Source organism: Artibeus jamaicensis, unplaced genomic scaffold, assembly GCF_021234435.1.
Source record: "Artibeus jamaicensis isolate MK-2021 breed Jamaican fruit bat unplaced genomic scaffold, CSHL_Jam_final contig_465, whole genome shotgun sequence".
NCBI lineage: Eukaryota > Metazoa > Chordata > Mammalia > Chiroptera > Phyllostomidae > Artibeus > Artibeus jamaicensis.
In genome coordinates this window covers 36,004,096-36,030,879 of record NW_026521843.1, presented here as the reverse complement: position 1 = coordinate 36,030,879, position 26,784 = coordinate 36,004,096, and the positions used below count along the sequence as shown (strand labels likewise).

Genomic DNA, 26,784 nt, shown 5'->3' with positions numbered 1-26,784 from the left:
ATAGGTCAACCATATTATTTACATGATTAATTGACTTACTAAAATTATGTTTTATTCTCACGTATATAATTAAGATAGACATGACCTACTTTAATATGACAGATTTTAAGTTAACAAAGTTCAAATCAATGCAGTTCTTGTCACCTGTTAAATTACCTGTCTTTTGAAAAAATCAAAAAATTTCCCAAAAGTCTTTCTAAAGCTATTAAAAATATACAGGGTGGGGCAAAAGTAGGTTTACAGTTGTTCAGATGGAAAATAATACAATAATAAATAATAATACAAGAATAAACTCTGTTTCATGTACTTACCACTATAAACCTACTTTTGCCCCATGCTGTATTTTTATACCATATTTTTCCATATATAAGGTGCACTATAGTGCCCAAATTTTTGAGGGAAAAATAAGGATGCACATTATATATGGGCATGATGATTACATATGATGGGTATTATAATGGGTATAATAATTCCATGTATAATGTGCACAAAAAAGTGGGTGTGCATTATACATGAAAAAATATGGTGTTTTATTCACTCTTATGAAAAAGTATTTGAGTACATTTTGAGTATTCTGATTCACAAAAGGAAAGTGAATTGGGGTAAGTTAAAGTTTAGAAGTATAAGTCTCCAGTTTTTGTTTTGTTTTGTTTTGTTTGTTTTTCTTATGGGTGGGTAATTGTCAAGGTCATCTTGCAAAAGTGATTCCTAGGGAGAAAGGAAAACTGACACAGTATCCTGAGGTGGTCATTAGTGTATATTCTCAGTAATGATAGGTAAATTTAAGTGTCAGTATTCTTCCTTTGTTTGCATTTTAATGACTTAGACTATCTAAAAGCTCAACAAAAATTGTAATGTCATTCAGATTTCTTCTGAGTTCCACTTGCTTTTATTGATGCCAAGGCATTGGTGAATGGAACAGATGATCTCCCTATTCTCATGAAATTTATAGTTCTAGTAGAGGGATAATAGAAAAGTAAATGAATAAAATGATTTTGATTGTGATAAACAAGGGCAAATGAAGTATTAATGTGAGAGATCTTGAGGGAAGTAACTGGTAACATAAGGTTATCACAACGTTTATGAAACGTACATTTTGTTATGTTGAAGTGGGAATTCAGATCTTTTCAGATAATCATTACATGCACATCAAGCACCTCTTCTTGTCTTGCAAAAAATATTTTAAAATGTTCAAGTCAGAAAATAAGTAAATTATAGCTATAAAATTACCCAGGCTTTTTGATTTCTTTGTTAAAAAGTTACTTTTATTTCTGCGAATGAGGGAGAAAGAGTGAATTTAATTATCAGAGACACAGTTTACAACTAACACCCTTAGTCCAGTTTTGGGAACTGTCAGCAGCTAGTGTTTGGTATAACTGCTCAGTCTGACTACGTTTAAATAAATACTAAAGGAAGCAAGGTGGTTGTTTAACCAATGTTAAAGTAATGGTCTGAATTTTTGAGGCCCAATAAAGAATATTTTACAATTAGGAAATTTAAATTTATTAGGAAGTTTTTGTACTAATATTAAAAACAAAAACCAGATCTAATACCATTAATGCAGTTGCCAGAGAAAGCAGGAACTTTTTAAGCTTTTTCTTGCTTTAACATCTGTTGTTATAATAAGCAACTTTCGGAGTTTAATAAAATTCGGTAGCCAAGGAAAGAGACCCTTTGTTACCCTAAAGTATTTGTTGTATAACAACAAATACTTTATATTCCATCATGTTTTTGACACTTTGGTTAGATGTTCTTTCCTCTTACTGCCATTCATTTAATTTTTTTGTAGCCTACTAAAATATGGTAAAATAGTTTTAATTCTTTTCACTAGTAGCACAGGTAAAAGGACAAACACAAATAGTATGAAAAATATAATTGTTTGAATTTTTAAAATAGATGATAATCTCAAAGGCGTACCTTGCTCAGTGTGGGATTCAGAAAAGGGATATGAGCCCAGATCTTTGCCAAGTGTAGTTTAACTTTTTACAGTAAAGGAAGTGTTATGGATAACTTAGAAGGTGAAGGAGAAGCATACTGTAAGTTATATTAAATAGTAACTTAGTAATGTCTGTATTTGGCACAAACTCAAAATAGTCTTTCTTACAATGCTTTAGCAACTTGAACTTTAATTCACAGAAACTTGCATATCAGTAAAAAAGCTTTTAAGATGGTCCACTAAAAAATACTGTTGATATACCATATTTTTAGAAAGGTTATAGAAAGCCAACTAAAACTAATGGGAATAAAATTACTTATAGAATCTTTCAAAGCATCTCTACTGTTATTTTCCTATTAACATAATCTCTGTCATTTCTGTCTTGTTTTGTCTTTTTCTTTTTATTAAGTATTGCAATTCTTCAAGTATTTCTAGCGCGTCTTTATACTAGGATGAAATTTCTGCCTATTCAGGGAAGTTTCACTTTAACGATCCTAAAACCTATCACGTTCTTTATATTTGAGTATTTGTATGCCTCTAAAAGATTGCTGCCTTTCCTTAATCTCCACTTCTACCAATACTCCTTCTCATTTCCTGCTTTATTTTTATCATTAGCATTTATCACCAAAAACATTTACATATTTTCTGTCTGCCCTACTGAAATGCAAATTCCATGAGAGCAAGGGTTTTTGTTCCTTGCTGTGTTTCTAGGGTCTACAACAATGTCTGGCAAATAATAAACACGCAATAAATATTTGTCGAATGAATGCCTGTCATGGTTTTTCTCAAAATTTTATTTTCTTTCAGTTGTATTGGTAAAATTATTTTATTCTTCATGCACTTTTCTAGGTTTCTTATCACTTTAGTAACATTAAAGTATCTTCACCAGTTTATATACACATCATCCTTAACCCATCAATTAATTTGTTTTTCCTGTTTAACAAAGTCATATTTATCTTGGGCTCATTTATGTATTATTTTTCTATGTTTTTAGCATGTTAATGATGAACATTCTTAGAACGAGGTGAAGTCTGGAAAGTTTGAGGATGATACAATAAAGCTTTAACAATAATAATCAGGGCTTTTTTTAGCCTCTAGTCTCTTTTATGTCTTGTATATTTTTAAATGTTACTTGTAAGATTGGAAGAGAAACAAATATTTATTAAAATGTACCTAGAATCCTCTGAAAAGCCATTAAAAATAGAGATTTTGGAAAAATTTGGGTCTTAAAAATCTGTATAATTTTTAGCTGCCTTACCAAATATTAATGCTTTGAGACCTAACTTAAAATTAATCCTTGGAAATAAAGCAAAATGTGAATTTTTCCTCATTACCTTCAGTATTTAAGAAGTTTCATAATTTTTTAAAAACTTTATACTCTTGTTTCACTTTCTACCCTTCCCAATAAATATCATACGCATGATAAATCATGGAGACAAAATTTAAGTTTAGGCATCCTGACTCTACCAGAGTATACTATACTAGGCATTCAGATTCCACTATACTAGAGAATATTTTGAAATACATCGAGGTAAGTTTAAATTTAGCAGTTTGCATCATTCAAATATAATTGAACCTCATAGTATATAGGTCAAACTGTATTCATACATGTGCTCACTGATGATACCAGGTGATGAAAGGAGATGATATGAGATTGGTTTCATCTTTGTAGAAAGACTGAGTTAGCATCAAAGCATGGGGTAACAGTGTAGGCAGAAAACGGGGAGCCAGTTGAGGAGGAGGGAGGATGGAAAAGAGGTAGCAGACCATATTGAACATTTCTGTCTTCTTGGATAGTTTCCTTATAATAGTGTACCAACATAGAATATTATCTGGTAAATCAATAAAATAAATTGCCTTGGAAATATAAATTGATGTTTTCCCTTTGACTCATTACTTTTTACTCATGTTACCCCATAATAAGTGATACAAATGAGAATTATCTTTAATATAGAAGTTGAGCCCTAGCTGCTGTAGCTCAGTGGATTGAGCATGGGCCTATGAACCAGAGGGTTGTGATTCGATTCCCAGTCACGGCACATGCCTAGGTTGCAGGCCAGTTTCCAGTAGGGACTCACGAGAGGCAACCATACATTGGTATTTCTCCCTCTCTCCTTCCCTTCCCCTCTAAAGATAAATAAATAAAAAATATATATATATATTTTAAAAGCAGTGTAATTAAAGCCCTAGCTGGTGTGGCTCAGTGGATTGAGCACCGGCCTGTAAACCGAAGGGTCACTGGTTCAATTCCCAGTCAGGACACAAGCCTAGGTAGGTTACAGGCCAGGTCCCTAGTAGGGGGGTGCATAAAAGGCAACTGCACATGAAGTTTCTCTTTCTCTCTTCCTCCTTTCCCCTCTGTGTAAAAATAAGTAAATAAAAATCTTTAAAAAACCAACATAAGTTAACTTTTTATAGTTATTTTCTTCCTCATCATACTATTGTAAGTTAAGAATGATTCAGAAAAAATTTATTTCTCAGAAACTAGTTATGTCTGAATAGGTAGTGAAAGCCATATTGTGAAGACACTCATTTATTTCTAAAATCTTGCAGAGATTCAGTAACATAACATGATACCTGTCAATCCCATAGTCTAATTCATCCCAGACCTTTTGTAGCATGTCATTGTTAGTGGTTGAAATGACAGACACAGTGAGTGGCTTTATTTCTTCAGGGAAGAGGTGGTATAAACCAAAGGTACATACTTCATGTACCTTTGTACCTTACCTAAAATGAGTAATTTGAAAGCATCCCTTCATGTACCTTACCTAAAATGAGTAATTTGAAAGCATCCCTCTCTTTCTGAATCATCCTATACATTCATAATATGTATATTTAAAAATGTTTTTTGTTTTTTAATTACAATTTACTTTCAGTATTATTTTATATTGGTTTCAGGTGTACATCACAGTGGTTAGACACTCATATACTTTACAAAGTGATCCGTCCGATATTTCCAGCACCCACCTGGTACAAGACATGGTTATCGCAATATTATTGATTATATTCCCTATGCTGTACTTATGTATATATGCCTGTCACTAAAATTTTGATGCAACTCAAAGGAGGTAAAACATCTATTGTACATAGAGGAGAAAAATAATGATTTACTGGAAAAGCTCACTTGCATGAAATGGCCATAAGACAGGATTTTGAATAAAGTAACTAGATTTCTCAATTTTAATATCAGTTGATATTTTTCATTCCCTCAGGAAGGTAAAACAAAACTAGACAAATGAGTACACATACTTAATCGTTTATTGAGAAATATTTTTTGATTATTTAACACCTAAAACTCAATTTCCAAATAAATATTAGATCAGTTCAACTTGACACTTAATTTTGTGGGCATTTGATATATCTTAATATTGTGAAGTCAGATGTTATAATTTAATTCATTAACTTTAAGTTACAAAAGATTTAAAACTGTAAATACCTATTCACATTTATTTATCTTTAAAAGCTTTTAATTGTACTATAACAAATTTGTAGAGAAGTACACAAATCATAAGTTATAACTTGTTGAGGAATAATTACCTAGTCAGCATTACCCGTATAACAACCTCTGGGTATCTTTTTACAGGAGACTTTGCAGCAATTGATCATGATGTCATTGCCAAATGTCTTAATCATTGGCAAAAACCCCTTTTCTGGTAAGTATTAACATTAGCATAATGTGCTAATAAAGTCTTTTCCTTATGTAATACTAGAATGCTTACCCAGATCTTGCTTAGTTACATCAACAGACTAGGTTTTTCTTTTTTTTTTTTTTAAGATTTTATTTATTTATCTTTAGAGGGGAAGGGAAGTAGAGAGGGATAGAATTTTTGGCGGGACGTGCGGTTATTATAGGGAAAGTTGGAGTTGATAGTCCATTTTATAGAGAGAAAATAAACTCAGAATAGGTTATAGATGGGATCAGAAATACATTTTATATTGTCTGGTGTTTTTTGGACTATCCCAAATTGATACTTTCTCTGGAGCTTTACTTTTTTTAATTTTTAGATTATTTATTTTTTGGAGAGATGAAGGAAGGGAAAAAGAGGGAGAAAACCATTGGTTTTGTTTCTCACACACACCCAACTGGGGACCTGGCCCACAACCCAGACGTGGTCTCTGATTGGGATCCAGCTGGTGGGCGACCTTTCCGTTTGTGGGAGGATGCCCAACCCACTAAGCCACACCAGTCAGGGCTCTGTGATGAGTTTATTGTCAAGGGTAGAAGATAATGCAGCTATAGGCTGCAAGGAACATAACCTTAGGAAATAAGTGATATTAAAATAATTTGTAGGTTTCTGTCTACCGTTGCCAAAGTTTTGAATCTAAGGTTTTACTTATATGTTGATATGTTGTAATTTATCAATATAAATTACTTCTGAATGGAAAGTTGAGAAGCAGTTCTTAGATCCTTTAAATTATATTTTCAAAAGTTTCTGCACTTTAGTAGATTTTAAATGTGCCACGTTTAAAGTTTTAATTTTTGAATAATAGGGGAAATTAGCAACTACCCATCTCAACAGTGGACTTATTCTAACAGGCTACACGTAACCCAAACAAACTGTATCTTTTCCAAACCCCACTCCCACCCTCACTGAAAACAACAAGAAAAATAAACCAAAATAAAAACTGAAATTAAGGAAATTACCAGTTAGATGGGGTGACTCAGAAGTTTAGACAGTCTTTATAGATATATTCTGGAATATTTTATTATATAAATAAAAAATGAAAAAATTTATATGTAGAATGGAATTATTTTTATTACCACTTGCATTTAGTAATTACCTACCAAGAATATAAAGAAAATGCTTTATGTTCTGGAGGACCTTGTGTTTTGTTGAGAGATATGGATTATTAGGAAATCAGGTAAGAATTGGTGTGAAATAAAGATTTAAACATGTTAAGGCATGTAAAATACAAAGCTATTACTTATGCTTAAAGTTGGCAGATTAGTGAGGATTGGGCATCATTGGTGGTTAGGTCAGAAAAGACTGCAACAGAGGTGTTACAGCTGTGCCTCAGATTGTGATTAGTAAGTAGAGGCAGGAGGGGAAAGGGAAGAAACACAGGCAAAATGAGTAGCAGGAGTTAAGGCAGTTACTATGTATTTTTATATTTGGGGAAAAGTGATTAGTGTGGCTAAGAAAGTAGGTTGTTTTATGGAGAGGAGGAGGAAATATTGAAAAAGATGATTTGGATTTTACCAACCAATTGGCCTGTTGGTACAATTCTGGTCCAGAGAATTGGCTTTTTTTTTTTTTTTTTTGCTCAGTGTTTTAAGCAAATCTGAATTGAATTGGACAGCAAATGCGCTCTTCAGTTTTGTTACAGACCATTACTTTTATCCAGTTAATTGTATGCATTTATTTTACTAGTTTTACTGTGATTCACAAGGTTTTGATTTTCATGAATCTACTACACAGTGGAAAGCCATTTAAATTTTACTGTTGATGAAACATGTAAGGTGTGTTTTAAAAAGAAAACAATAATGGGCCTAAAAGAAGCTAGATCTTTTGGGGACCATTTTGGCTGACTTTGTGGCATGTCCCTGTATCAGTAGTACTTAATTTAGTACACTGGTACACTATAATCATTTATGGAAAAGTAGTGGATTTATAGTTAGCACAGTTTATTCCACAGAGCTTTGAAGCCTATTTTATCTATAGTGTAGTCATTCAAAATTGAGATTGTCGCCCATTTCTTCTGCTAATACTACACTGTGTACACACAGAGCTGTTATTTTGATTTTTCCACTGTATTTATATTCTTAATCCTTTAGTCGAGTTATCGTGAATATTACCTCTAGAAGTGCTTCTGTCAACATAAGAGAGTTAAACTAAAGTAAAATGTTATACTTATTATTTTCATTTCAGAACAAGGCACAGAAGAAGTTAAAAAGTTGCTTTTACTTTTGCTGGGTTGTGCAGTTCAGGTAAGTTAAAATTTTTTTCATATTTCATATTGATACTTTTTTTGTTTTTTCAGGCTCTGGTTTCTGAAGGGCTTAAGAATGGGTCATTCAAAGTTTATGTTAGAAATTTTAAATAACTATAGAACCTCCTCAGGAGATTTTAAAGGAAAAGACTTACTCTGTTATTTTATTTTGTACTTTAATTATATTATCAGATACTCATATCATTTAAAATCTTTCATTCTTTTCTTTATTCTTAGGCTTCTAATGGCCTCAGGTTTTTTAAGTTTTCTTAGAGAGACCCATAAAAACCTCCCTCAAAACATCCTTATGATTAGTGTGTGTATGTGTGTGTGCGTGCGTGCGCGCATGCATGTTACTGAAGGGAAGTGGGAATAACAATATAAGGGAAGCAGAAATTATGAAAAATGTTCCAGGAGTCTGGGTTATTGTTATACTACCCATTTAATCAATGACTAATAATAATAATAACAGCTATGATTTATTGATATGATACCTTATATAGGTTTTTTCATATTTATTTTTAGATTAGGAATTTGGTGTTTAGGCAAGATGATATGTATATTACCCAAATTAAAACACTTGTGAGAGTCAAAAAGGATACTATTAACAATTACAGTGGAACATCATTTATAAACTGGGATTGTCCCAGACAAACAAAGGTGGTCGTTCTACATTTAGGTCATATTGTTAGTAGGCCAAAGAGTTGAGATTCAGCTCTGCCTGGCATTTCCTTTCATCAGCCATTGTTTGGATGAGTCTTCACAATGTTACTTTAAACTGTCTTTAGTTCTTTGTTGAATGAAGTATGTAAACCAATAATATAGCCACTAGTAATGTTTTACCCATAGATGCCAGAAATTATATATCTGAAGGAGTGTTGGCTTTTAGAGCTAACTGCTTGGGAGCTATATATTATAATATATGTTATTAAAGTTTCATGCTGTGGCCCTGAGCAGTATTGCTCAGTTGGTTGGGCACTGTTCCACAAAGCAAAAGTTCGCTAATTTGGTTTTTGGTCAAGACACATGCCTGTTTGGTGGGCTGGTCCCCAGTCCAGGTGCATGTGAGAGGCAGCCCATTGATGTTTCTCTTTCAAATTGATGTTTCTTTCCCTTTCTTTTTACCTCCCTTCCTCTCTCTCTAAAAAAATTAATAAGTAAAATATTTTAAAAATTAAAGTTTGATGCTGTGTTATGTATAGGTGTTTATTTCATAATTGATTCCATATTAAATTAAATACAGTGTTTATAGTCATTGCTGTTCTGATTTGGTCATCAGACTCTGAGTTAGAAACAGCACTAAATTATTTACATTACAGTCTTTGTGTACTGTATTTGCATTAAAAAATACCCTCTGTTGGTGAATACCATGTAAATTTAGATAACAGTGACATCACACATTTGGTTGTTACTTCTGTTTACTATTTGGTTGTTATTACTGGTTACTAAAACTGACAGTGGGGATGGAGCAGAATCAAGAACTTTTTAAATGAACAGTTTAGGGAAAGCCTAAAATATTAAAGAAACCATCATTATTACCATGTGTAAAAACAACAAAAGAAGATTATAAAAATCTAAGTTGATTCCCCCCACTTTACTATTTTCTATAACTCACATGATACAATCCCAGATGCTGGAAAATGAAAAAGGTGGCATGGAAATAATGTTCCTTTTTCTAATAAGCTAAATAAAGCATTTGATAGGTTAACCAGCTCAGTGCATGTTTCCTAAAGAAATTTACCAAGGATTTTTTACTGTATGACTGTTGATATTCATGTCTTTTACTTTATTACTGAAGTAAAGCAGAACTATGCAATAGGCCTATTTTTTAAAAAACTGCTTGAGGAAGCCATGCTGAACATTACCAATGATCATAATGTTCGATGTGTATGTTTCTTATTGATGAGCAGAACTACATCTGCATAAAGCAAAATAATGTATAAAGAGACCTACATTTGTAAGGTAGTTTACATTATTATTAGCATGCATTAAAACAGGAAAATTTTATAACAATTTAAGTAATCTTAGTTTTTTCTATGAACATGTCTGCTGGTTATGATCCCCTGTTCTTTAGATTCATATAATATGGGAAAGGTTTATGAGGTAAATATTATTTTAAATGGTCATTAGAAAAGGGAAGAAGAATATTTGAGTGGATTAAGCAAAACAGAAGGCGCAGTATGGGAAAATTGTGTAAAAGAATAATTATATTAAAATGGATTGGTATGATATTGTAAAGTAAACTAGAAAATAGAGGTGATTTTTTCTTTTTAAAAAATTTTTATTATTTTTAATTAAAAACTTTTAAAATTACAGTTTACATTCAATATTATTTTATATTAGTTTCAGCTGGGCAGCATAGTAGTTAGACAGTTATATTTTACAAATTATTCTCCCTGATATTTCCTATACCCACCTGGCACCGTATATAGTTACTGCAATATTATTGACTATATTCCCTATGCTTTACTTTACATCACCATAACTATTTTTTAACTACTAATCAGTAGTTCTCAATCCCTTCCTCTTTTTTATTCAGTTCCCCTAACCCCTCCCCCTCTGACAGCCATCAGTCTGTTGTCTGAATCTATGAGTCTGTTTCTGTTTTGTTTGTTCATTTATATTGTTCTTTAGATTCCACATATAAGTGAAATCATGTGATAATTTGTCTTTCCCTGACTGGCTTATTTTACTTAGGACAATACCCTCTAGGTCCATCCATGCTGTTGCACATGGTAAGATTTCATTCTTTTTTATGGCCAAGTAATATTTCATTGTACCTATATGTACCGCAGCTTTTTTATCCACTTGTCTATTGATGGGCACTTGGGTTGCTTTCATAGCTTGGCTATTGTAAGTAATTCTGCAGTGAACATATGGATGGATATATTCTTTTGAATTAGTGTTTTGAGTTCCTTCAGATATATATCCAGAACTGGAATCACTGGGTCATAAGTTCCATTTTAAAAGTACAAATTGGTAGTCATAAAATAGTCACAGAGATGTAAAGTACAGGTAGAGAATATAGTCAATAATACTGCAATACTATATATAGTGCCATGTGGGTATTGGAAATATCAGTGAGAATGCTTTATAAAGCATATGACTGTCTACTATGTTGTATACCTGAAATCAATTCAAAATAATATTGAGTATAAACTAATTGAAAAAGAATGTATTTTGCTATTAATTTATGTTATACATGCTTTACAGCAGTGAGATTAAATGTAAATGTTTAAATTAGAAAATGTTAATGACCTGATTCTTAAAAATGCACACTATGTACCAGGTGCTGTAGTAAAGGACAGGAACATGGATTAAAAAATATATATAAACCTTAAGGAGTATAAATTTTAGAGGTAAACAGAGCCAGACTAACAGTTTGAGGTGATAATTATCATAATACAACATGCACTGGTGCACAGAAGAAATATTTTCCTAAGTCTGCTTGTAATATCAGGTAATTTTTCTCTGAGGAGGTGATGAAATGAGAGCAAAGATACTGAGATAACAGCTTGTCAGGGAACATCAAGTATGGCTGGAAGGTAACATGCATGGGGCAGATGGCAGGAGATTAATTTGGAGAATTGCCAGGCATCGGGTCACAAAGGACTGTATTCATAAGTTTCGATTTCGTACTGTAGGTATTTGGGAGCCACTAATACTAATCATTTCAAATGTGTAACGTTTAAAATTTCCCATCAGTCTTCAGTTGTGACTGTATGAGGAATTTAGAAATCTTTGTTGTGTCATATGGAAGAATCAAAAAATGTACTTCAGGACAAGAAACTATTTTTTTTAACTTTTTTTATTGATTATGCCATTACATTTGCTCTATTCCCCCCCTCCATTCCCCTCCACCCTGCATACCCCTCCCCCACCATTTCCCCCTTTAGTTCATGAGCACCTGTCTCAAATTCTTTAGATTCTGTATTTCCCCTACTATTCTTACCCTCCCCCCTATCTATTTTCTATCTACTGTCTATGCTACTTATTTTCTGTACCTTCTCCCCTTTTCCCCCACTTTTCCTCCCACTCCCCTGTTGCTAACCCTCCATGAGATCTTCATTTCTATGGTTCTGCTCCTGATCTAGCTGTCCTCTTAGTTTGCTTTTGTTTTAGGTGTGGTTCTTAATAACTGTGAGTTTGCTGTCCTTTCACCGTTCATCTTTTTTATCTTCTTTTTCTTAGGTAAGTCCCTTTAACATTTCATATAATAAGGGCTTGGTGATGATGAACTCCTTGAATTTGGTTTTATCTGAGAACTTTATCTGTCCTTCCATTCTAAATGAAAACTTTGCTGGGTAGAGCAATCTTGGTTGTAGATCTTTGGTTTTCATGACTTGGAATACCTCTTTCCAGCCCCTTCTTGCCTGGAAGGTCTCTTTTGAGAAATGAGCTGACAGTCTGATGGGAACTCCTTTGTAGGTGACTGTCCCCTTAGCTCTTGCTGCTTCTAGGATTCTCTCCTTCATTTTAATCTTGGCTAATGTAATGATAATGTGCCTTGGTGTGTTCCTTCTTGGGTCCAACTTCTTTGGGACTCTCTGAGCTTCCTGGATTTCTTGGAAGTCTATTTCCTTTGCTAGCTTGGGGAAATTCTCCTTTATTATCTGTACAAATAAGTTTTCCACTGGTGGCTGTGCCTTCCCCCTTCTGGTACCCCTATAATTCGGATGTTGGAACGTTTAAAGATGTCCTGGAGGTTCCTAAGCTTCTCCTCATTTTTCTGAATTCTTATTTCTTCATTCTTTTCTATTTGATCATTTTTTTCTTCCTTCTGGTCCACTCCCTTGGTTTGAGTCCCAATTTTCTTTCCATTACTATTGGCTTCCTTTGTATCACCATTCATTTCAATTAGTTTAGCTTCCATATGTTTCTCTAATTTGTGACTAAAATCAACCAGTTCTGTAAGGATCCTGATAACCAGTGTTTTGAACTGTGCATCTGAAAGACTGGCTATTTCTTCATCACTTAGATCTATCGGTTCTGGGGCTCTGAGTTGTCCTAGAGCCATTTTTGGTCTATTCGTGCTGTTAAGTAAGCGGATGGAAGCCTTAGTTGTTTACCAGGACGGGGAGACCCAGGTCGCTGGTTTGTGACGCTGTGTGTGGGGGCGTGGTCAGAGAGGGAGCAATGGCGGTCCTCTCCACTAGCCCAGCCCGTCCAGTCACTCCACGCGCCTTGGACTTGTTTATCCGATGCGCAGGCTTCCCTTCTCACTGGTTTCTCCGCACGTAAATTCGCGCGACCGACTGCCGGGCCTCTTCCCTGTGCGCTCCCGCAGCCAGCTCGCTCGCGATCAGCGCCCTCGGTTGCCTGCGCACACCGCGCACCACCCCTGGAATTTTTTCTTGCTAACCTGCTCCGCTGCTGGCCTCGCTCCTCGTACCGGTCCAGCTGAGTATCTAGTTGTCCTTTGGACTCCATATTGTCGATTTTCCGTGTGGCTTGGTTGTGACTGCTGTTAAAAATAGTTGTTCTTAGATTTGGTTGTGCACAGAGGCAAGGTGGTTCCTCCACCTACGTCTCCATCTTGGCCTGATTTTTTAAAACTCATCTTAAAACATTTCTTTTACATTCCTTTAAAATCTATATCACTAAAATGCTAAGACAAGCGTCTTCCTAAGAAAAAAATTCCTGATGCAATGTTATAAAAATAATTTTCACTAGAGATGGTGTCTCTGTATCGCCATTTTCTCATTTCAGAACTGCAGGATGCGGTCATTTTTTTCCTAGCCTAATTTCTTCACGTTTTGTCACCCTCTGCCATTAATTAGGCTCATGGAAAACATTGAATTCATCATCATTTTATAGGAGATAAAGCCTAAAGAATAGTCAAATACTTGCCCAAGGTCAGGTGAGTCTGTTAATAGTAGAAATAAAAGTAGAGCCCTGGGTCTTAAAGTGCTTTTAAAGCTTAGCTGTGACCTTGCCTGGCATTTCGGGGAAGGTCTAGGACAAGAAACTATTGATGAAACCAATCAGGTAACGAGTATTGTTTGAACACTTTCTGAATGTAATCTGTATTACATAAAACCTGCTTAGCTAGTAGTTGAACAGGTTAAAATTATAACGTTTAGTATAATACATGACATAGGTGTTTTTTCACATCAGGGTCAGTTTTATCTGTTAATATATGTGAGATTTGTAGGTAGAAATAGCAAATTAAACTTTGCCAATATGATACTAGACTCCAAGAACTCAGTGGGCCATACCTTTTAAAAGATGTTATAGTCATAAAAATAAATAGAAAAGAAAACAAGCATTAGGAAGTGAACATTTTTTTCTTCTGAGGAAGAAAAACTATGAAATTCTTCAAGGGGAAATATCATTCAGAAACAGTAAAATTAGCTACTCTCCCATGATCTCACCTCACAGGATAAATTATAATTCAGATTTTTATTCTTTATTATATATCAGTATAAGCCACAGGAACAGCCTTGAATATTAAATTATTCAGGGGCAGGGCTTGGGTATTTTTATTACTTATTATTTATTTATTTTTAAAGAGAGAGGGAGGCAGGGGAGAGAGAAACATCAATTTTGTTGTTCCACTTATTTATGTATTCATTGGTTTATTATTTTATGTGCCCTGACCAGGGATTCAACCAGCACCCTTGGCATGTTGGGATAATACTGTAAGCAACTGAGTTACCTGAGCACACGTATTTTCATTATTGACTGATTAAACCAGTGTAGTCTTTCCAGAATCTTTTTTAAGGCATAACAGGTCTACTAAATCACTTCTGAATATCACCTACAGTTTTCACAGATGTATGGCTCTGCATCCTAATCCTTGAGATAGTTGAGATTCCCAAGCAAAATCATCCTACTCAGAAGGAAAATTTTTGCTGTGTATGTTGTTTGGAAGTTATAAAGATCATGTATAATTCACCCTTATTCATCAGAATTTAGGTTTTATAACAGTGCTGGCTATTCAGTATCCAATAATATTTGTTATTTTGGACTCTGGTTGGGTTGAATACTGCTGAAAGTAACTGAGTTCCAAGTGTAATTTGAATTAAAATTTTGACTTTCATGTGTACCCCAATAGGCAATTCTAACATTAGTCTTTGATTCAGAAAACCAGTTTTGAATTTGGTCAGTCCGAGAGCTATAATCTATTATTTTCTTGGAGAAATAAACAATATATAACTTCTACCTGATGCATTTATTTTATTTTATTTTTATCTTAGAGAGAGGGGGAGGGAGGGAGGAAGAGAGGGAGAGGAATATTGATTTGTAAGACAAACGTTGATGGTTGCCTTCTGCAACTGACTAGTGATGGAGCAGGGAGCCCACAACCCAGGCATGTGCCCTGACCAGGCATTGAATTGGCAACCTTGTATTTTGTGGGATTACACCCAACCAGCTGAACCATGCCAGCCCGGGCCCAGTGCTTTTTTTTTTCAATGAGTAATGAAAATAACAAATTACATAAAGATGGACATTTTTTTGCTGGTACGGTTTTTTAAGTTTTATTCTTTTAGTTGTAAAAAATATATACATAACACAAAATTTACCATTTAAATCATTTGTAAGTATATAGTTCACTATCATTAAGTATATTAATACTGTTTTCCACATCACCAATGTCTATCCTCAGAACTTTTCTCATCTTCTAAAACTAAAACTGTATTTTTTAAACAATAACTTCTGTTTCTTCTAGCTTTTGGCAACCACCATTCCACTCCCTGTGTCTGTAAAGTTTATTACGTTAGGACCTCACATAGTGGAATCATTTAGTATTGTCCTTTTATAACTGACTTACATAACATAGAATAATGTTTTTAAGATTCGTCCATGTTGTAGCATGTCAGAATTTTCTTTTAAGAATGAGTAATATTTTGTTGTATGTATATAACACATTTTGTTTATGTACTTATCCACTGATGAACACTTGGGCTGTTCCACTTTCTGCTTATTGTTGAAAAGTGCTGTTATGGGCCAAGATGGAGGTGTAGGTGAAAATACTGTGCCTTCTCACACAACCAAGTTTAAAGACAATAAAGTTTTAGTAACAAAAAACACAGCCAAAACACAGAAAATTGAACTATATGGAAGTTCGGCAACAACAAACCCTTCAGCCAGACTGGTAAGAGGGGCGGAGCCAGCAGTGGAACAGGGTCAGGCGGGAAAGATCCCCTGACCCAGATGCGCAGACAGCCATGGGCGGATTCCAGGTGTGGGGTAGCAACAGGTGGACCCAGTGAGGATACAAGGTGGCAGGCTGACAGCGGTCACATATTCGCGCGCAGATAAACCAGCAAAGGAGCGAGCAGTGAGGCAATCCGCGCAGGCCCCAGGGGTGGAAAGCAGCAAAGGGGACTTCCATTACCCCTCTTTGACCCCGCCCCCACATACAGCGTCACAAACCAGCAACCTGGGTGGCCCCACCCTGGTGAACACCTAAGGTTCCACTCCTCATACTTAATGGGCATGAACAAACCAAAAATGGCTCAAGAAGATCTCAAAGCCCCAGAACCCATAACTCTAAGCGAGCAAGAAATAGCTAGCCTATTGGATGCACACTTCAAAACACTGGCGATCAGGATGCTAACAGAACTGGTTGATTTTAGTCACAAATTAGAGGAACATATGAAGGCTAAACTAATTTAAATGAAGGGAATTGCAAAGGAAACCAATAGTGATAGAAAGAAAACCGGGACTCAAATCAAGGGAGTGGACCAGAAGGAAGAAAAAATAACCAAACAGAAAAATATGAAGAAACAAGAATTCAAAAAAATGATGAGAGGCTTAGGAACCTCCAGGACATCTTTAAATGTTCCAACATCTGAATTATAGGGGTACCAGAAGAGGAAGAGCAACAAGTGGAAAACTTATTTGTACAGATAGTAAAGGAGAATTTCCCCAATCTGGCAAAGGAAATAGACTTCCAGGAAATCCAGGAAGCTCAGAGAGTCCCAAAGAAGTTGGACCCAAGAAGGAACACACCAAGGCACATCATCATTACATTAGCCAAGATTAAAATGAAGGAGAGAATCCTAGAAGCAGCAAGAGCTAAGGGGACAGTCACCTACAAAGGAGTTCCCATCAGACTGTCAACGGATTTCTCAAAAGAGACCTTATAGGCAAGAAGGGGCTGGAAAGAGCTATTCCAAGTCATGAAAGGCAAGGACCTACATCGAAGATCGCTCTGTCCAGCAAAGCTTTCATTTAGAATGGAAGGGCAGATAAAGTGCTTCTCAGATAAGATCAAATTCAAGGAATTCATCATCGCCAAGCCCTTATTATATGAAATGTTAAAGGGACTTATCTAAGAAAAAGAAGATAAAAACTATGAACAATGAAAGGACAGCAAACTCACAGTTACTAAGAACCACACCTAAAACAAAAGCAAACTAAGAGGACAGCTAGATCAGGAGCAGAACCATAGAAATGAAGATCACATGGAGGGTTAGCAACAGGGGAGTGGGAGGAGGGGAAGGGGGGAGAAGGTACAGAAAATAAGTAGCATAGACAGTAGATAGAAAATAGATGGGGGGGGGCAAGAATAGTATGGGAAATATAGAATCTAAAGAACTTGAGACACCTGGTGATAAACTAAAGGGGGAAATGGTGGGGAAGGGGGTGTGCAGGGTGGAGGGGAATGAAGGGGAGGAAATAGAACAACTGTAATGGCATAATCAATAAACTATATTTAAAAAAAGAAAAAAGTGCTGCTGTGAATATGGATGTAGAAATAGCTGTTTGAGTTTCTCCTTTCACTTTTTTTGGTATATATTCAGAAGTGGAACTGCTGAATCAAATAGTAATTATTTTGGGTAGGCCAAAAAGTTTGTTGTTTTCTGTAAGATGGCTCTAGTAGTGCTTAGTTGTCTTCATCTTCATTAAAAAACAATTTTTATTGTATTGTGATGACAGCATGCATTTAAAGTTTCTTTAAGTTAAAAATAAAACATCAAAATTGATGAATTTTTGTGTAGCCATTTTAATACTGAAGATGGAAGAAAATACATAATGTTTATTGGCATATTTTGCTGTATTATTTCAAGAAAGGTAAAAACACAACTGAAATGCATAAAAAGATTTGTGCAGTGTGTAGAGAAGGTGCTATGAGTGATCAAACAGGTCAAAAGTGGTTTGTGAAGTTTTGTGCTGGAGATTTCTTGCTGGACAATGCTCTGTAAATCAGATAGAGCAGTTGAAGTTGATAGTGATCAAATCAAGACATTAATCGAGAACAGTCAGCTTTATACCATGTGGGAGATAGCTGACATACTCAGAATTTCCAAATCAGAGTTTTAGAAAATAAAGAATGTGTTTTATTTTATGGAAAAAACTAAGTGGACTTTTTGGCCAACCCAGTATTTAACTTATTATTATTATTATTATTATTATTATTAGAAAATATCATACACTTTTCTCCATAGTGTCTGTATCATTTCATATTCCAAACAACAGTACACAAGGTTTCCAATTTCCTCACATTCTCCAACACTTATTATTTTCTTTTTTGTTAGCCATTTTTTAATTTTCCTATTTTTATTTCTTTTATATGGCTCATTTTGATCTTTGGTAGAACTATGATCTTCACGATGATCTGTTCAGTCATTAGTATTTTTATTCTTATTGAAAATACTATAATGTATTGATTGTTAAGTTATTAAATTATTTATTGCTTGTTAAGGGAGCCCTTTCCTCTATTTTAGTATAATTTTTCCACATAAGTTTGTCTTCTTTCTTTAAGAAGAGAAAGCACCAATAGTACCAAGTGAAAATATGAAGAATTTTAGGAATAATGATTAAGAGTGTAAACTCTGTGATGGAAGATACACAACTTTAGGGTTAATGCAGTACTCCTCCCCCTAACTTCCCACCCAAATAGCTTTTTAAAAAATTATTTTCTTGTATCCCAGCTTCCATAACTTATTTTTGGGTATCATGGTAATCTGCTGGAATCAATTATTATAGTAAGAGTTACAAAGAACTTTAGTGCCCATAATACTTTCAGAACTTTATATAAAGTTCAAAGACAGCTTAATTTTTAAGTGATAAAACAATTTGTTGATATTATTTAGTCTTCACAAGTGTCTTCATTAACTGGAAGTAAAACTATTTATGTCCGTTTTTTAACACCAGACTTTCTAATGCTCTAAAGCTGGGTTGTCAATACAGTAGCCCCTGGCCATGTGTGTCTATTAAAATTTAAATTAATTTACAATTAAACAAAATTAAAATTGAACTTCCACACTTCTGTACTTAGTAGCCATTTGGACTAGCTACATTTCAATACTTATCTGTATATAACTAGTGTTTACTGTGTTAGACAACACTAATATAAAACATTTGATATGATTATTAAACTTCAAAGTTTGAATCTTCTTTTATTCTCTTTTTCCATCTTGAGAGTCTTTCTCTTTTCTATCCTGTAGAATCCTATGACATTCATTATATGTTCTTTAAGAAAGTCTAACCTATTTATAAAACATTTTCAGAATTCTTTCTTTTTGTTTTTAAAATTTTTTCCCATTGCCATTTAGTCCCCTTATACCACTCTCCACACAGCATTCACAACAGATCTGCACCCATCACTTTTCCTGCCACCACTTTCCCCATTCCCCAGCCCCCACCCTCAATCCTTCTCCCCTTTGGCTTTGTCCATGGATCCTTTATACATGTTCTTTGATGACACTTTCCCTTCTCCTTTCTTAAACTTTTATAGTTTGAATAAAGATGACATTTAGTAGAAATTGTGGATAATTTAAGGTTAAAGGAAGAATTCTCATTGATTTGTGCTGAGACTGTGTTCAAGGCCGGGCAAATAAACAGAGTTTCTAGGTCTTAGAAAAGGAGTTTCTGTTGTAAGTGAAGGTAGGCAGATCATGGCAGTTGAATTGGGGGACTGTCCCTTCACTGAGTAATAGTCCTTATAGTCCACTAGTTTATATGGTCATCAACTCAGAAACCATACATAACTTAACATTTGTGGAAGCATTAAATTTAAAAATTGAGGCTACTATACCTAAAAAGTTATTTTATATATCCTCCAAATATACTATCACAAAGCCTTTCTTAATTATGCTTACTAGACTTGTCAAATATTACTTATAGACAAAAATTCTTGTTTTTAAATAAATTTTTGTTTTAGCTCCTAAATTTTTATTTCCTTTCCTAGTTACAGCTAGGAATCATACATTCCTGGTCATTTAATTTTAAGTATTATTATATCATCCTAATAATTTTGTTTTTACACAATATAGAACTTTCAGCATTGATGGGAATGTGCTTAAGTTAAATTGTATGGCAATAGAAACATGATGTTATGATTTAATGTAATAAATATGTAGAGTAAAAATCAGAACCTTGCTAAATTTCTTAATGATCAAAGGGCCAGCTTTTTTCTTTGTGAGTGTATTATCTTCACTAGTGTTCAGGAATTGGCCCAGAAGATGCCACTGAGCTAGACCAGGCAGTGCTGGTTATTTTGTATGCACTTCTCATTTGGTAGCTGCAAGAATAGTTATGCTAGCAGTTAGATTGCAGTGTAAGAGATGTAGAGGGAGGCAGAGATTAAGGTGCTTGTCGAACTATCAGTACTGTCTGGAAAGAAAAAGATTGAGTTTGCATTTTAATATTTTTAATTTATATAAATTCTTTAAAAAGTTGCACAAATGCTGCCTTTCTTCCATGTGATAGATGTGTATTATATATCCTTAAATTTTGGCCCTGGTAACTTTGTTATAAGCAAATCAAATATTTATTGTATTACCTTATAGATGTTGAACTGGGACACAAAAGTAGGTTTCTTTTATTGGATTGATAGGATGAAGATGTGAGAATGAATTGTAAGTTTGAAGTAAAATTTGCCTAAATTTTTTTTCCCTGAGAAGAAAGGCTGTGTTGTTTGATGATAGCCAAAGACTGACTGAGCATTTTGGCTGTATTCCGAATTCTGCCACTGACTCACTGTGTTTTTTGGCAAGTAACTTATCCTCCCTGAAACAAGTTCTTGATTCTTTACTTCTGTGTTTGTAAAGTTAGCCTAATAATATTGTACTGACCTCAGATGGGTGGTGTAATGGTTTCCCGCTTTAGAACTTAGAAGCATAAAAATAGTGTGGATTTTTAATGCCTTAGTTTTTAAATAAATATTTCTAGATTGTTATCTTTTTATTAGGTAAGTATACTAGAGAGACCATTTAAATGCAAAACAAAACAAAACCCTCATTGTATTGTTCAAAACATAGCCCAGCTTTTAACCCTGATGAGTTCTTAGTTGTTTACAACATATCAAGTACTATCCCCTATAAAGTATAAATGTGCATTTTGTTTATTTCTTTTAGTGTCAGAAAAAAGAAGAATTTATTGAAAGAATTCAAGGTTTAGATTTTGATACAAAAGCTGCAGTTGCTGCACATATTCAAGAGGTAATACCTATATATAATTTTTACGAAGCTTGTGGTGTTTATTTATATATCTCTCAAAGACATAGGATAAGCAAGAACAAATCAAGGTTAAATATAGATGAACCCTTCTTTTATACAAATTTTTGTCTTATTTTTAGAGATAGTTTCTTAAGTGATTCATTTTATATGTGGCATAGTGCTAATAACCACAAATGTGCTATTGTTGCCTTTATGCAGAGGGACATAGGCAAAAGGTGTTATTTGAGGGGTGAAGTATAGTGTATGTCTTTGTTGGACAGCACAGAATGAATGACATAGTAGGAAGCAGCAGAAAGTGGGTCATTGCATGTAATTCAAAACTAAAGTGAGGTAAGATGATAACTAGTATTTTGTCATTCATTGATTTGCCTTTGAATGAATGAATGAACACAGAATTATTTTTATTGAATATATTACTTGAATTATAAACACATTAGTGATTTGTAACATCCATATAAAAACTTAAATCTAGTAGATATATTGTGTAGTGTCAAATAATTGAAGTTACATAATGTATTTGTTACATATGTATTTGTATTTTAAGATTGCTTTTAAAAGCTGCTGTCTCTGCATCTATCTAGACATGTTCTTTTAGTGTTGTGTACTTTACAAGACTTTTCAGAACTAGAGCATGTTTTTTTTTAATTTATTTAATTATTGTTCAAGTACAGTTTTCTGTTTTTTACTCCCATCCCAGCCCACCCACCAGTTCTCCCCATCTCCCTTCCATTTCCACCCCCCTTAGTTGTTGTCCATGTGTCCTTTATACTAGTTCCTGTAAATCCTTACCTTTTTTCCCCTGAAATTCCATCCCCACTCCCCTCTGGTCACTGTCCCCTTGTTCTCTATTTCAGTGTCTGTGTTTTTATTTTGCTTGCTTGTTTGTTTTGTTGTTCAGCTTCCTGTTAAAGGTGAGATCATATGGTATTTGTCTTTCAACATCTGGCTTATTTCACTCAGCATAATACTTTCCAGTTCCATCCATGCTGTTGAAAAGGGGAGGAGGAGCTCCTTCTTTCTTTCTGCTGCATAGACTTCCATTGTGTATATGTACCATAATTTTTTGATCCATTCATTTACTGATGGGCACCTAGGTTGCTTCCAGCTCTTGGCTATTGTAAATTGTGCTGCCATGAACATTGGGATGCATAGATTCTTTGAGATTGGTGTTTTAGGGTTCTTAGGATATAATCCCAGCAGTGGAATTGCTGGATCATAAGGCAGGTCCATTTTTAGGTGTTTTTTTTTTTTTTTTTAGAAAATTCCATACTGTTTTCCACAGTGGTTGTACCAGTCTGCAATCCCACCAACAATGGATTAGGGTCCCCTCTTCTCCATAACCTCTCCAACACTCGTTTGTTGCTTTGTTTATGATGGCCATTCTGACTGGTGTAAAGTGGTATCTCATTGTGGTTTTAATTTGCATCTCTTTGATAGCTAGTGATATTGAGCATCTTTTCATGTGTCCCTGGATCTTCTGTATGTCCTCCTTGGAGAAATGTCTGTTCAAGTCCTTTGCCCATTTTTTAATTGGGTTAGATGTCTTCTTAGAGCGGAATCGTGTAAGTTCTTTGTATATTTTGAAGATTATACCCTTGTCTGAGGTATCATTGGCAAATATGTTTTCCCATACAGTTGGATCTCTTTTTAATTTAATACTGTTTTCTTTAGCCATGCAAAAGCTTTTAATTTTGATGAGATCCTATTTGTTTATTCTTTCTTTTATGTCCCTTGTTCTGGGGGACATATCAGTAAAAAAGTTGCTGTGTGAAGTATCTGAGATTTTCTTGTCAATGTTCTCCTCTAGGACTTTAATGGTGTCACGGCTTATATTTAAGTCTTTTATCCACCTTGAACTTATTTTGGTGTATGGTGTAAGTTGGTGCTCAAGTTTCAGTTTTTTTCACATAGCTGTCCAGTTCTCCCAACACCATTTGTTGAAGAGGCTATTATTAGTCCATTTTATGTTGCTGTCCCCTTTGTCGAATATTAATTGGCTGTAGAGATTTGGGTTTATTTCTGGGCTCTCTGTTCTGTTCCATTGGTCTGTGGGCCTGTTTTTATGCCAGTACCAGGCTGTTTTGATTACAGTGACCTTGTAATACAGTTTGGTATCAGGTATTGTGATCCCTCCTACTTTGTTCTTCTTTCTCAAAATTGCAGCTGCTATTCGGGGTCGTTTATGGTTCCATATAAATTTTTGAAGTGTTTGTTCTATGTCTGTGAAGTATGTCATTGGTACTTTAATAGGTATTGCATTGAATCTATAAATTGCTTTGGGTAGTATGGACATTTTGATGATGTTAATTCTTCCAATCTATGAACATGGTATATGTTTCCATTTGTTTGTGTCTTCCTTGATTTTTCTCTTCAGTGTTGTGTAGTTTTCTGCATACAGGTAGGTCTTTTACGTCCTTGGTTAGGTTTATTCCTAGGTATTTTATTTTTATTTTTGCTATATGAATGGGATTTTTTTCTTGATTTCTGCTTCTACTGTTTCATTGTTGGGATACAAAAATGCCTTTGATTTCTGGATATTGACTTTGTATCCTGCTGTTTTTCCAAATTCATTCATTAGGTAGAGCAGATTTTGGGTAGAGTCTATAGGATTTTCCATGTACACTCTCGTGTCGTCTGCAAACAGTGACAGCTTTGTTTCCTTCTTTCCGATTTGTATGCCTTTCATTGCCTATTGTCTGATCTGTGTGGCTAAAACTTCCAATACTATATTGAATAGAAGTGGTGAAAGTGGACAACCTTGCCTTGTTTCTGATCTTAGTGGAAAAGATTTTAGTTTTTGCCCGTTGAATATGATGTTGGCTGTAGGTCTCTGATATATGGCCTTTATTATGTTGAGGAATGCTCCCTCTATTCCCACTTTGCTGAATGTTTTTATCATAAATGGGTGTTGTATCTTATCAAAAGCCTTTTCCTCATCTATTGATATGATCATGTGGTTTTTGTCTTTGCTTTTGTTTATATGATACATTACATTTATTGATTTGTGAATGTTGAACCATCCTTGCATCCTTGGGATGAATCCTACTTGGTTATGGTGAATGATCTTTTTAATGTATTGTTGGATGCGGTTTCTCAATATTTTGTTGAGGATTTTAGCATCTGTGTTCATCAGCGATATTGTGTTCATCAGAAGTTTTCTTTCTTTGTTGTATCTTTATCTGGTTTTGGGATTAGGATGATGCTGGCTTCATAAAAAGAGTTTGGGATTCTTCCATCATTTTGGATTTTTTGGAATAACCTGTGAAGAATAGGAGTTAGCTCTTCCTGAAATGCTTTGTAGAATTCTCCTGTGAAACCATCTGGTCCAGGGCTTTTGTGCTTCAGGAGATTATTGATTACTACTTCAATTTCATTTGCTGTTATTGGTCTATTCAGGCTTTCTGCTTCTTTTTCGTTGAGTTTTGGAAGATTATATTTTTCTAGAAATTTGTCCATTTCACCTAAGCTTTCAAATTTCTTGGCATACAGTTCTTCATAATAATTTCTTACAGTCCTTTGTATTTTTGTGAGGTCAGTTGTAATCTCTCCTCTTTCATTTCTGATTGTGTTTATTTGGATTCTCTCTCTTCTTGATGACCCTGCTTAAAGGCTTGTCTATTTTGTTTATCTTTTCAAAAAACCAGCTCCTAGATTCATTGATTTTTAGAATTGTGCTTTTAGTCTCTATGTCATTTAATTCTGCTCTGATCTTGGTTATTTCCCTCCTTCTACTTGCTCTGGGCTGTCTTTGTTGTTCTTTCTCAAGAACTATAGCATGGTAAATTTTACATGTTGGGTAGAAAGAGAACTAAGGTAGAGAGTTTCGAATAGTGAAAATTGATAGTGTTTAAAATATTATGTATTTAAATGACCTTTAGTTCCATATATCATCTTTTCTCTTAGTTAGCATTCATACAGCCCAGCTTCCTTGTCAGTAATATTATTGTCCACAGTGTGCATATAAGTACTCTATAAGATGCAGTTTTATTGATTGTTTCCCCTTATATATGTTTATTTATGCTAGCTTTATGGTTTGTATTTTATTTTGAATAAGTCCTAAATGTTGCTAGTTACTAAATTTGTCACCATTCTTGAAATGTTATTTTTGTTATTTATTGTGAAAGTTAAAGCAAAATAACAGAATTACAATGAGAAATGGAAGGTAAGAACTAAGTATGTCATTTATATAACTTTCATTCTTTAAAAAATCTTTATATTGGGATTCCTTATAAGGTTCTGTGATGATATCATCTTCACAATCTATAATGAATTAGATTTTTAAGTATGAAAGTACAATAACATATATCCTACACAATTAAAAAAGTTTTACTTTTGAATTCAAGTATAGTACATTTAGTATTATCTAATGAAAATTTAAATTGATTTTGTTAAAGTACTTGGCAGACATATCATTATTACCTTTCTTTAGGAATGCCTTGAGTTAAATATCTTATTTTTTTTAGTTGACTAGAAAATAAATGTAAATTTATTTCAAGACTATATTTAAAAAATAATTTTTGTAGTAGCCTTTTCATCATTAATTTTTAAGTGTTTTTTAGACATCATATTTGCTTTTTACATTTTGTTCTATGGAACATAGTATTTGTGCTAGTATCATGCTAAAGTGAAATAGATTCCTAAGTATTAGCCATTTTTTAAATGATTTATTTTCATTGTTTTTCTAAAGGTAACCCATAATCAGGAAAATGTGTTTGATCTTCAATGGATGGAAGTGACTGATATGTCTCAGGAGGAAATAGAACCACTATTGAAAAATATGGCGTTGCATCTAAAAAGACTTATAGATGAGAGAGATGAACATTCAGAGGTTTGTAAGTTTCTTTCACTACTTAACAAAAGTGTGTTTTTCAAAAAAGAAAAATAGCATTCATAGATACTTCAGAATTGATATTTTGTTTATTAAGGTACTGAATTTCTTTTTTGTGTGTATGCAACATAAGAATCAGACAAGACACATAAGAGCCCCAGATTAGACCAATTTAAGTAGTAAACTAGTAAACAGAGTGCAGTTATGTTTTTTTCTCCTGTCCTTTTAAATTACTATTCTGATTTTGTTCCTGTGTTTTTTAAGTCATTCCCATAGCTTGGCAATAGTACAAAAGTGTGAAACTCAAAATATTGATGTAAGTGGAAAAATCATTGACTTTTAAAGCATAAGAATTTGCTTAAGTATAATTTTTTAGTTTTATTGCCACATGAGGTTGGAAAAATAAGTGTTAATAAGAGGAGAATAACAGGTGTTCTGAATAAAATGTCCAACAAAAGTGCTCAAGTTTTTGTAGTCATTATTAATAATGAGGTGTGACTTAAAAAAGGGGAATTATTATAAGCTCTTTTAAGAGAGTACTTTGCTTTTTAAAAACAGTACAATCGCTCCAGATTTTTTCCCTGCACTCTCTGAAAGCAGCTTGTAATTTTTAGAGGAGTCTAGACATCAGTGCATGTGGTAGTGAGTAATATTTTCTTAATAGCAGACCAAAGTAC

General features: G+C 34.1%; 1 protein-coding gene across 11 annotated transcripts in view; it reads left to right on the top strand.

Annotated features, from left to right (window-relative positions):
* CCDC88A (coiled-coil domain containing 88A) overlaps nucleotides 1–26,784 on the top strand; it is a 139,658-nt gene that overhangs the window by 36,730 nt on the left and 76,144 nt on the right. For all 11 annotated transcript variants that reach the window (XM_037125765.2, XM_037125766.2, XM_037125764.2 and 8 more), the window contains exons 4-7: nucleotides 5,520–5,589; nucleotides 7,807–7,865; nucleotides 21,178–21,261; nucleotides 25,967–26,107. In XM_037125765.2, coding sequence (XP_036981660.2) covers nucleotides 5,520–5,589; nucleotides 7,807–7,865; nucleotides 21,178–21,261; nucleotides 25,967–26,107 — 354 coding nt within the window. The remainder of the gene's footprint in view (nucleotides 1–5,519; nucleotides 5,590–7,806; nucleotides 7,866–21,177; nucleotides 21,262–25,966; nucleotides 26,108–26,784) is intronic.